General features: G+C 35.1%; 1 protein-coding gene across 3 annotated transcripts in view; it reads left to right on the top strand.

The window, feature by feature from the left end:
- The window catches only part of LOC139086571 (uncharacterized), a 55185-nt gene extending 43577 nt beyond the window's left edge, over window positions 1-11608 (top strand). For all 3 annotated transcript variants that reach the window (XM_070635067.1, XM_070635059.1, XM_070635075.1), the window contains exons 8-9: window positions 3241-3354; window positions 9911-11608. In XM_070635067.1, the coding sequence (XP_070491168.1) occupies window positions 3241-3354; window positions 9911-10050 (254 nt within the window). In that variant the 3' untranslated portion in view covers window positions 10051-11608. The remainder of the gene's footprint in view (window positions 1-3240; window positions 3355-9910) is intronic.
- The last annotated feature ends 1308 nt before the right edge of the window (window positions 11609-12916 follow it).

A 12916-nucleotide genomic window follows, 5' to 3' on the forward strand; every position in this document is an offset into this window, starting at 1 on the left:
GCCCATTTTAAACGATTTATTCGCAGAACTGTAACAATATCGGTCTCCTGAAATAACTCATAAAGTTCATTATTATATCTGCTTCTGAATTCATCCCCATCTTTGATAGGGCCATAAATCGTTCTCAATACACGTCTCTCGAAAACACCAATTGCTTCTTCATCTGCCGCCGTTGTGTTCCAGGTCTCAGATCCATATAATACAATTACTCTGATCAACGTTTTATAAATATTCTTTTTGGTGCCTCTCGATAAACTTCTGGATGTTAACAGGTGCCTAAGAGAATTGTACGCACCATATCCCGACTGTATCCGCTTCCGCACTTCCAAACTCACATCCGATGTCGAATTGATCAAGGATCCAAGGTATTTGAACTCCTCCACCATTTCGAAACGCTTTCCATTCACGCACAGGTGACTGCCAATAAGCTGCTTGGTTCTTGCTGAAGCAGCAACCAGTAATATTTTGGTTTTTTCCTCGTTTACATGCAGTCCCAACTTAAGTGCTTCTCGTTCTAGCTTGGAGTACGTGTCTGTGATGGATCGAATATTCCGTCCGACAATATCGATATCGTCTGCATATGCTAGTAGTTGCGACGATTTGGAGTATATTGTGCCAGTTAATTGAAGTTTTGCTCTTCTACAGATTCCTTCCAATGCGATGTTGAAAAGCTTCGTTGACAACTCATCTCCCTGCTTCAGTCCAGTCACTGTCTCAAAACATTCAGAATTAAGACCCTGTACCTTGACGCAACTATAAACTTTGCTTAGGGTTGCTTTCAGCAGGCGGATCATTTTGTGCGGGAACTTGAACTCAGTCATTAGACTCCATAGTTCTTCTCTCAATATGGAATCATATGCTGCCTTGAAGTCAATGAGCAAATGCAGGGTTTCCACGTTTTTGTCATCGCTCTTGTGTATGATCTGCCTGATGTTGTGGATTTGATCAATCGTCGAACGGCCTCTCCTGAACCCTGCTTGGAAGTCATGTAGAAAGTCTTCATAGAGTGGTTCCAGTCTAGATGATAAGATCTTTGAAAAGATCTTGTACGAGGAGTTGAGCAGTGTAATACCCCTGAAGTTACTACAAGTCAGTTTACATCCTTTCTTGTGAAGGGGACAGATGACTCCTATGGTCCACTCATCCGGTAACTTCTCCTCTTTCCAGATGTGTACAATAATGGAATGGATTGCAATTTCCAACTCATTACAACCAGTCTTAAACAGTTCTGAAGGCAGACCATCCAACCCTGGTGATTTGTTGTTTTTCAGCTTTGAAATGGCCTCCTGGACTTCCTCCAGTGTAGGCTCTGGACAATCTTTTCCATCGTTCCTCGTGTACACTTTTGGTCCTTCACTTGTGCTCTCAGCTACTCCAACATTTAATGTCTCCTCAAAATGCTCTTTCCATCTCTCAAGAACTCTACTCTGACTGCATAATAGCTCGCCATTTTTTGACTTGCAGATGGCCACACGTGGATAGAATTTCTTACGAGCAAGTTTGACAGCATTAAAGTACTTTCGCGACTCATTCAATGATCGAAATTCCTCGATTTCTTCAAGACATTTCCTGTCATACTCTCTCTTCTTTCTTCGGAGCAACATTTTTTTTGTGTCTTTGTAGTCTTCTAATTTCCTCCTCACGCATTCTCGTCATCCTTCTCTTACGTGCATCAATAATACTTTAAACGGCTTTTTTACACTCTTCATCAAACCATTCCTTTTTACCCGGTTTGGAGAACCCAAGACATTGCGTAGCAGCTTTCTTAATTGCATCATGACATTCCTGCCACGTCGCCTGCTCCTGATCCAGACTTGTCAAGTTCGTCTCAATTGCAGTATTAAACTCGTCCTTAATCTTCTCATCCTTGAGCTTTGCTACATCATATTTTGCTGGCTTAACGCTCTTAATTCTACCAACATTGCTCAATCTAAAACGAATTCGTGCACCTACTGCATAATGATCTGAATCGTGATGTTCAATGTCCAGTTGAGTGTACTTGTAACTCCGCACATTCATTATATTCGATGCATGTCGACTATCAATCAACAGATGGTCAATTTGGCACTTTTTTCCTCCTCCTGGCGGGTTCCATGTTGCCTTGTGGATGTTGTTCCGCTGAAAATAGGTAGAACTTATTCTCATATTAGTGGCAGCAGCGAAAGTGATAAGTCTCATTCCATTTTCATTTGACTTTTGGTGCAAGCTATGAGGACCTATTGTTGGTCTGAATGCTCTTTCCCTTCCAATTTGTGCGTTCAGATCCCCTGCGATGATTTTGATGTCAGTTCTCGGACAATTGGCATACGTCCTTTCGAGGAGCGAGTAGAAAGCATCTTTCTCATCGTCTGGCCGATCATTAGTTGGTGCATACACATTAATGAGTGATAAGTTAAAGAATCTTCCTTTAACTCGCAAGACACATAGCCTATCGCTCACAGGCTTCCAATCAATCACTCTTTCGCTCCAAACGGGGTCCACAATGAAACCCGTGCCTCTAATCCTCTGCTTTGCGTTGTTGCTCGCAAACACCCTGAATCTGCTGACATCACTGACAAAATTTCCTATCCACCTTGTCTCCTGAACTGCAGTGGACCTGTATTGCGCATCACCACCCTTTGCAGACCCCGTGGCGTCAATAAGGCAGCCAAAATCGAGGCAGCGTCCAAAAGGCTAACAAAACGGAGGTGACGTCCATAAGGCTGCCAAAACGGAGGTAACGTCCATAAGACTGCCAAAACGAAGGTGACGTCCATAAGGCTGCCAAAACGTAGACGACGTCCATTAGATTGCCAAAACGGAGGCGACGTCCATAAAGCTGCCAAAACGGAGGCGACGTCCATAAGGCTGCCAAAACGGTGGTGGCGTCAATAAGGCAGCCAAAATCGAGGCAGCGTCCAAAAGGCTAACAAAACGGAGGCGATGACCATAAGACTGCCAAAACTAAGGCGACGTCCATTAGGCTGCCAAAACGAAAGGGGCATCCATAAGGCTGTCAAAAAAGAGGGCGGCGTCCATAGGGCTGCCAAAACGGATGCAATGTCCATAAGGCAACCAACGCGGAGGCGACGTCTATAAGGATGTTAAAACGGAGGCGGCTTTAATATGATATTAGTAAAAGCAGTTTAGTTGAACTTTAAAAGCATCTCCGTGGCAGAGCCTTTTTCATTTGTGCTGCTCGGGCAAGAACTGAGTGTGAAAATAAAAATTATTCATTTTCTCTCTCTTCAATTTTCACAGACTTTCATTATTCAGAGCTTACCATATTACACACTACGAAAAATCATTCTGGAAATTATACTTGCGTTCCCAGCAATTCTCAACCGGCATCAGTCGTCGTACACATTTTCAAAGGTAAAAAATACAGTTTTTTTTCGGTGAATATTCTACTTTATAAAATGGCAAAGAAGTTTAGTGTTATGTTCTGTCTAAAAGTTTGTTATACAAGCTTTATTCTGTAGCTTGGAAACAGATTTTCTCTCTTTTTTTTTGTGGATTGAACAAGACCTTGAAAAATGTTGTCTAACTTTGATTGAATTTGCTCAACAGAATATTGATTAGGTTGAGTTTGTCGAAAATTGTCTTTGGGGCATGTAAACTTGGAAATAAAATTCAAAGTCTGAATCTGAATCTTTAAAATTGGTCAACATTTTCATTTATATACGCATCTGGCAATAGATGTACGATTTATTTATGATACATCTCCGGGTAGACAAATTTAATACTCACTTAATACTTTAATACTCTTTTTAGGATTTTGTAGACTATTTAATACCTCTTTTATTACTGGTCAGACATATAGATTTAAATCTATACTGAAAAGCACAAATTCGGATTAAATTCGGCATCATGCCAATCTTACTGATCTGGTGTGGGATTTTGGATCGATTAACTGAATTGTGCTATTCAACTATAGAGTAACAACTCTGAAGAGCAATTTTGTTCGTTAAAAGAGTTGTCAAAATTGTTCAAAATTCAAAAATTCAAATCTTTGTTTACATTCAGATTTCCTTTTTGTTTTTCGAATTTTGTCTCAATTTCTAAAAATTGCTGGCTTTATAACGAATCTATTGTTATAATACAGCTCAACGTTACGTATCCAATATGCTATGAGGATGTAAAATGTCCAGAAACTACTTAAATTTGCAAATTTTTCAAAATTGTGAAGCGTCTGTTGACAAAGCATTGTTTACAAAGTGAATATTCCTTATTTTCATAAAGTTAGCTTTCCTACCCACAACATCTTGTCGTATTATCTTGTCGTTTTATGTATTCAATAGATTCTAAGCTTGTAAAATGACCAAAAAGTATATAAATATGTGATTTTCTAGTCTAGCATCTCCAAAGTTATTATTGTAGATTCACAATAAACAAAATCTAAGCATCTTGATAATTTAAAGGAATTGCCAAACCTGTCTGTAAATGCAAAACAATTATTTAACGTACACTTAATTACTTCTTACTTCCTTGGCGAAGGCGCACCAGGGTCCATTGCCGCATTTAAAATACTAAAACTACTTTACGTACAGATCATTTGTAATCCATGACCTCCCACAGACTTTACCTAACATCCGCTCTATCGCTTCCCGATTCCAAGTGCAATTCTTTCAGCAGCTAAAGAGCGTGTTCTCAAAATCAACGCTCACGAGCATGCTAATTTAATATATTTAAGAAGAACAAGCTCTCGAGTGTATACTATTTGCCTGCCAGGGACTGTTTTGGTCGACCGATAGCTTCCTTCCATGACAATACAAAATCCAATATAATATTTAACATCGAGAAAAGTAAACTGAACTAATTAAAGTGAAAAAAAGAAGTATAAACATTGATTGAAATGAAGTTAAATTGCCTTCAGCCACGAATCCATCCACTTGTCATCCATATCAATATAATCTCATCAATAATTTTTCCGTCGTCAGCTTAAAAACAATTTCAATTAAAACTTCAAAATCCATTATTCAAACAATTCAAGGCAGTGACACTGAATTTTGTACGGGTGAAAGGATTCTATGGTTGTGGATGGTTCTGTGGTTGTGGATGTAACTTTGTTTTTGTGTCGGATGAAAGTGTGAACTGATGATTAGTTCCTATTGATCTACTGTGAATCGTTGGGCGTCAATAATAAGGCGTTTCAGATCTTGCCTAAAACGGCTACTTCCGCTAGTTTCTTGTAATTCCTGTTGATCAACTGTGAATCGAGGGGCATCCAAAATAGGAAGTTTCTGTTCTTGTCTAAAACGGCTATTTCCGCTAGTTTCTTGTGCTGTTGCTCTGCCTTCTTTTCTGTGGTTGTCTGCCAAGTGATCTTCCAATAATTCTTTTGTGGTTTAAATTCCAAAACAAAGCCATTCTCGAAATGCCTGTTTCATGCTTCCTTAAACTGTGCCCAATCCATCCAAGTGTCGACTCCTTCAAAAAAATTAAGCTCCCATGAAAATTGAGAACAAAAAATTTCATTAACTGGATTTATAGAATTTTCATCCGCATAAAGTTTTTTTGATGATTTATTCAGTTCATGACGCACGGGATGTTTACTCGTGAGAAAAATCAAAGGAAATACATAAGAATCTTTAGAGAACTCACACTTTCAATTTTTTACATAAATGTTATGCATGTACTGCAAATATGCTTTTAAAAATCCAAAGGAATGACGGAGTGTGTACAAAATGGAAAATAAGAAGAAAATTTTTCATCCTGCTAGCTATTTACTGAAATACGTGAAATTATTTTCAGCATATCTTTTCTTTTTCTTGTGTATTCCAGCCACAAATTCTTTCCTTTTTTTGTAGGTTTGTAACTTTCTCATTTCCTTCTTCTTATTAGTGCTGACAAGTGTGTGGATGGATGTATATACATATATTATGAATTTTCATGTTTTTGAATACATGGGAAGATTGTGTTCATTCCCTCATTGACGCTTCTTCTCTTTGTTTGTGTTATTAAAAAAAAATTGTGATGATATATTTAGAGCTTTGATTGTGGTGTGATGGGAATTGAGCGCATCTTATTGAAATTAAAGTCGTTGCTTGTTTGATGTTGAATCATGTCTAGGATGTTCTGGGTGACTCGTTAATGTGAGTCGAAGTGGTTCGGTGGCGCCGAGGCTCTGTTACTCAGGACTTACTCATTAAAATCCAAACCAGAGATCAGGTGTTCGAATCTCGGCATAGAAAATTATTGACATGTCCTTTTTTGAATCATATGAACAAGATACGTATTCCACAGACTTTTTTGATAGGCTACTGTCAGGAATGACATCAAAGGAGTAATTCGAATCCTTCTATAAACTGTAGGTCTAGGTTTGAGTGCAGTGGCTTGGGTAACACTTACTTATTAAACGCTCAATACCAATACTTTGGTGAATCTGTTAATGCGAGAGTATGGTAAGGATTACTAGGAAATTGACTGAAACTATGAGCCTTCTCTTTTGCGAGGGTGCTAGGTTTCATAGTGAAAAACCTTGGGAAAGTCAAATTCCGTCTCGATTTTCTTATCTAGAGAAACTTAACTGTGTCAACTTTGAGCCCTTGGAACGAACCCCTAACAAGAAGAGACCAATTTTAGGTACCGTAATGGTTTTTGTAACATGTAAGCATGCTTTTAGCTTGTTAGGAAGCCTTTTCCATGTAACCAAAATGTTCCATATGTATTACATTAACGTCCCTAAGGAATATCAATGCCATACATAAGGAACATTATTGTTACATAGGTAAGATCCACCTTATCGACACACTGCTGCACCTATTAATAACAACCAATCTTCCCACACTCAACCTCAATAAAACTTAATCAAACATCTAAGAATCTCCAAGTATTTTTTGCAACGCAGACTAATAGACTCCATCAAATTCCAAAATATTTTAAAAAGTTCACAAAAGAAAAAGAGTTTATTTGATGAAGAAAATTACCACAACGAATTTACTTTTACAACTTAATTGATAAAAGCATTTTTTATCTTCAATCTACAGCAAAATGTTCCGTTTAGGGTTCACATTCACCCCCAAATTCCTTGTTGTTGCTCTGCCTTCAAGAAAACGTGAAAAGTATGAATTATTAAAATCTTTCATAAAAAAAAAAGTTTCTTGTGTTGACATTAAATATGAAATGGGGGAGCCCATGCATCTATCTTATTTTTCTTTCTCAAATTTCGCATGCTGCTTGAAGTTGAATATTCTTATAAATTCCCATGAGGCTATATATATACACAGACTTTTACTATAATCGAGACGATGCTGGGTGGGCGTATAATTTTTTTCTCTTTTATCATATTCACGCTTCTCATAGTCAGCAAATGATATTTCTTGATGCTTTCATATTCAGTTTGTATAATTTATTCGGTTTTCGTGAATAATGTTATATGAGTGATTCTTGTTCACCTAAAAAATAAAATAAAATGAAGGAAAATAAAGCTCATATTACGCTTAGAAGAACTTGAAATTGAGCTTAACATCGGTAAGGAGTGGAAGCTTATGAATTTGTGTCAGCTTTGATAAATTTTGAAGGAAATTCTTTTTGAAATTAGAGAAAAATGTGAATTTTGTTGAAAATAATGAGAAATACTTACAATTTTAGTGCTGTATTCATCATTTGATGTTGTAGTTTACTTATAACTCTATTTTAAGCAACGATTTCACAATTAAATTTATAAAAATCAGCAAAAACACATTAAATTACTCACAATTTATCAAAATAAGCAGGGAGAAAAACTACGAATATTTCATAAGAATCAGAGAATAGCGATAAAGGGTTTTCAAATTTTCAAAAGCCGTTAGAATTTCTGCAAACATATTTTCTATTAAAATGATCAAAAAGCTTGCAATTCTTAATTAAACTCGATAATTTTAATGAAAAAATCCTTGACCTGATAAATAAACATGTTTCTGAACAGCTTCTAGCCCTAAAAGCATCTCTCACATATTTTTAGCTCGTTTGTTTTTCTCATTTTTATACATTTTTCCTGATCTGAATTCATAAGATACTCCTTCATATTATTTATGTGTTATATACATAAGATGTCAGAGAGTATAAAAACGTTTTTAATGATAATAATAATTATGATTATTCTCTTCTTTAACACAACAAAACAAAATAGGAATAATGAAAAGTTTTTCAAACAAAAGAAATATGCAAAAAATAAATATTTCTTTTTTTTCTCATTTAAGTTGCAACTCAAAGCATTTTCTCGAAAAGTTTGAAGCTTTATGCATGAAGAATTTTCTACTCATTAAGTGTGTACATAAACGACAACAACAACTTCTGCATCTAATTTGCATTTTCGGAAATTTTTTAAAATTTTCTAGTGTTAGTTTTCAAAATTATGAATTAAAAAAGCTTTTATGAGACTTTAAGCAAACCTGAATATGATATCAAAATCAACAAATTATGCAATTTACGTTATTAGATATTTTTTCAAGTGAAAATTCATGAATGGATAGGTTTATGAGTATTAATATAAAAGGCAAATATTTCTTTTTGTTGATGCGAAATTTGCTTTTTTTTTCGAGTAAATATTTTGAGTCATGTTTTTGTGATGAACATTCTAGGTCTTGTTTAGATAATATAAAGGAGAGAAAAAAGGCAAGAGAAACCGTTCATGCTTATGTTTTGGGACTTTTAAAGGTGTTGCTTTAGATCTGAATGGAATTGGAAAATATTAATTTGCTTCAATGTGCTTTCTATAACATCTTCTGCCTCAAAAGTGCCTTCAGTAACATTTTTTGCTTCAAAAGTACGTTCAGTAACATTTTCTGCCTCAAAAGTGCGTTCAGTAAACATTTCTGCCTCAAAAATGCGTTCAGTAAAATTTGTTTACTTCAAAAGTACGTTCAGTAACATTTTCTGCCTCAAAAGTGCGTTCAGTAAACATTTTCTGCCTCAAAAGTATGTTCAGTAAACATTTTCTGCCTCAAAAGTGTGTTCAGTAAACTTTTTTGCCTCAAGAGTGCGTTCAGTAAACTTTTTTGCCTCAAAAGTACGTTCAGAAACTTTTTCTGCCTCAAAAGTGCGTTCAGTAAACTTTTTTTGCCTCAAAAGTACGTTCAGTTAACTTTTTGCCTCAAAAGTGCGTTCAGTAACATAATTTAGCATCGAAAGCACGTTCAGTAACATTTTCTGCCTTAAAAATACGTTCAGTAAACTTTTTTGCCTCAAAAGAGCATTCAGTAAAATTTTCTGCCTCAAAAGTACGTTCAGTAACAATTTCTGCGTCAAAAGTACGTTCAGTAACATTTTTTGCCTCAAAAGAACGTTTAGTAACAATTTCTGCCTCAAAAGTACGTTCAATAATAATTTCTGCCTCAAAAGTACGTTCAGTAACAATTTCTGACTCAAAAGTACGTTCAGCAACAATTTCTACCTTAAAAGTACGTTCAGTAACAATTTCTGCCTCAAAAGTACGTTCAGTAATAATTTCTGCCTTAAAAGTCCGTTCAGTAATTTTTTCGCATCTTAAGTGCGTTCAGTAAACTTATTGACTTGGATAAAATCTTCCCAAGAATAACATAAATCAAGATTTTCCAATCATCTGCTCTAGTTACCTCATTAATACGATTGATTTCTGATTAGTTTCCATCCAGCAGATAATTCCTAAAAGAATCATTAGATGAAATTAGACTTCCTGTCGATTTGAATCAATGACATAAAGCAAACGTGACTTTTATGTTTCTCAGTACAGATTACATTTATTACTTCCGAATATGAAAAAGCATAAAAGATGAAAAAGAAAATCTTTCCATGGATGGAAAATCTAATTAATTGATGATAAGTTAGATGAAGTAAGGCAAACTGTGCTTCATGTATTTTTTTCATATTTATTAAAAGTAATTTATCATAAAAATATTTTAAACTTTAGCTACAGCTTCTATTTACTCACTCACTTCTATGTTTTCTATTCCTTTTTTTTAATAAATAGGTGACGTTGCTGCAATGTATCATGAGCATCGGAGTTGTGGTAGTTGTTGTTGGCTTAAACACCATTTTATGAACATAATTTTACTTTTAGTCATCTCGAGACTTGTTTCGTTTGTAAAATTCAAGTTTGTAGCTGTTTGATAAGGAACAAATAATAATATTTATTGCAGTAATTTATTTTATTTTTAATTCGACATTTAAGTAATGAAATTGTTACTTCTGGACACTGCTGGAACTTCTTAAATTTGATGTAACTTTTAAGTTTGCTTTTCGGACAAACTTACTCAAAGAAAGTTTGGATTTATATGAATTTTTTGAGAGAAGTTAATTAAAATTATTTGTAAATAATAATTGGTAAAACTTGACTTGGTGAAGTTTGGTCTGCAATTTCAATTAGTTTTTAAGTTAACAATTTCAAAAGTTTATATTAATTAATTTTTGTAAAAATTGTTTAAAACTTCTTAAAGCTCTTTCAATTAAAACTTCGCATCTAAAGTGCATTCAGTGAAAGAAATTCGCAAAATGACGTTTAGTGAGAAAGTTTTGCGTCAAAATGGCGTTCAGCAAAAAAATTTCGTTCAGTAACACAAAGTTTCGCATCTAAAGTGCATTCAGACAAAAAAAAATGCGTAAAAACGAAGTTCAATAAGAAAATATCGTGTCAAAATGACGTTCAGTAAAAAAATTTCGCGTCAAAATGACGTTCCGTAAGAAAAAGAATTGCGTCCAAATGACGTTCATTAAAAAAAAAGTTTGGCGTCATAATGACGTTCAGTAAAAAAAAAGTTTCGCGTCAAAATGACGTTCAGTTACAATAAATTTAGCATCAAAATGACGTTAAGTAAAAAAAAAGTTTCGCTTCAAAATGACGTTCACTAAGAAAAAAGTTTCGCGTCAAAATGACTTTCAGTAAAAAAAAAGTTTCGCGTCAAAATGACTTTCAGTAAAAAAAAAGTTTCGCGTCAAAATTACGTTCAGCTACAAAAAATTTAGCATCAAAATGACGTTCAGTAAAAAAGAATTTCGCGTAAAAATGACGTTCAATAAAAAAAAAAAATTTTGCGTCAAAATGACGTTCAGTAAAAAAAAAATTTTGCGTCAAAATGACGTCCAATAAAAAAAGTTTCGCATCAAAATGACGTTCAGTAAAAATGAACAAATCTTTAAAAGCCTTTTCAACCTGAAAATTTGTTTCCGTTTAAACTTCACCTTTAACATTCCTCAAAACTTCTTCAACTCTCATTTTTTTAAGAAAATGTTCTCCGCTGAATGAAAAATTGAAAGGCAAACGAGGAGAAATTTCATATTTAATTCCAATGAAACTTTTTCTTGAGTTCTAAAGAATTACAAATGACATACTTTAGTTTTTCCAACTCAATTTCCAGTCAGAAGTACATTTCAAAAGCATAAAAAATGTTGAACTAAATGAAATTTTACTGCACAAATTTTAATGAAATAGAAGTAAATGTAATTTAAATTAAATTTAATTAAATAAGAGATATTTTCATTCAGATGAGATTTTCTCACGAGTAAAAACACACAAAAAAAGGTTAAAAATATTATAAAAATGTGAAATGTTTTTAAAAAAAAGCAGCTAGTTTATATTTCTGAGAGATGAAAAGCTCGACAAGCATAAAAAAACAAAAAAAAAGTTTTAATCTGCGTGAAAATGAGAAAATAAAAAAAAGGAAAAGTAACTGTTATGTACAATAGATATAAATTCAGATGTTGGATTATCATTTACCCCAAACCTTAACTCTGTTCATTTCAGTTCCTCTCATTTCATTTTTTCAGCAACAGTACAAAACTGAATCAATTTATGTTGTGATTTTCCATTTCCATTACCTTATTAGGGGACATTTGGAAATTACGTGACGCTGGAACAGAACTCCTCTCGTCCCTACCGGAGCGCTTTGTAGTAAAATCATGAATCTTGAACTCCCCTCAACCCCACAGGAGCGGTTTTGGAGCAAAATCACGAGTTTTAAGCTCCCCTCAACCCCACAGGAGCGCTTTGTAGCAAATTCATGAATCTTGAGCTCCCATCAACCCCACCGGAGCGCTTTGGAGCAAAATCATGAATCTTGAGCTCCCCTCAACCCCACAGGAGCGATTTGTAGCATAATCATGAATCTTGAGCTCCCCTCAACCCCACAGGAGCGTTTTTTTAGCAAAATCATGAATCTTGAGCTCCCCTCAACCCCACAGGAGCGCTTTGAAGCCAAATCATGAATCTTGAGCTCCCCTCAACCCCACAGGAGCGCTTTGTAGCAAAATCATGAATTTGCAGCTCCCCTCAACCCCACAGGAGCGCTTGGTAGCAAAATCATGAATCTTGAGCTCCCCTCAACCCCACAGGAGCGCTTTGTAGCAAAGTCATGAATCTTGAGCTCCCCTCATCAAACCCCTTCTCTCCCCTAAGCGTTACCTAACTTCCGAACGATCCATCACCTGATATTGTAACTTACATCGCCTCTTTTAACAGGAAATGTTAAATTTTGCAATTTTTCCATAGAGCACCGGCATCTCATAAATTTGTTGTGAATAGAATCAAAATAAAGCGGAGCGAGAAAAAGAGGAAGGAAGAACGAGTAGATAGATGTAGCTTTACCAACAATACGGCAACATTTTTCTACTTAAATTTTCTATAATCAATTCAATGCTGTAACGACATAAATAAATTAAAGTAGGAAAGTAAGGGAAGCGAATGGAGAAATCTGTAATTTATTTATTTGCCTTCCTGGGTTACAGGTATTGTGTTCGCGCGCTCTTTTTTGAATTGTGAATTGTGAATTGTTATGTACTTTATTTATTCTTTCTTCTTGTTCGTCTCGTTTTGGATTTTTTTTTCTTCCTTTCTTTCCTTTCAGTGAATTTAGTTCTTTGTTTGAACGACAAGTGAAACGAAAAACTTACAATTGTATGAATGCTTCTTATTGTAAGGCTGAAGCAACATAGTATACACTATGTACATCAGGAGTATAGCCACATCAAGGGACGAAAAGGG

This window comes from Chironomus tepperi, unplaced genomic scaffold, assembly GCF_022539635.2.
Source record: "Chironomus tepperi strain 1889 unplaced genomic scaffold, CSIRO-AGI_Ctep_v1 contig_9, whole genome shotgun sequence".
NCBI lineage: Eukaryota > Metazoa > Arthropoda > Insecta > Diptera > Chironomidae > Chironomus > Chironomus tepperi.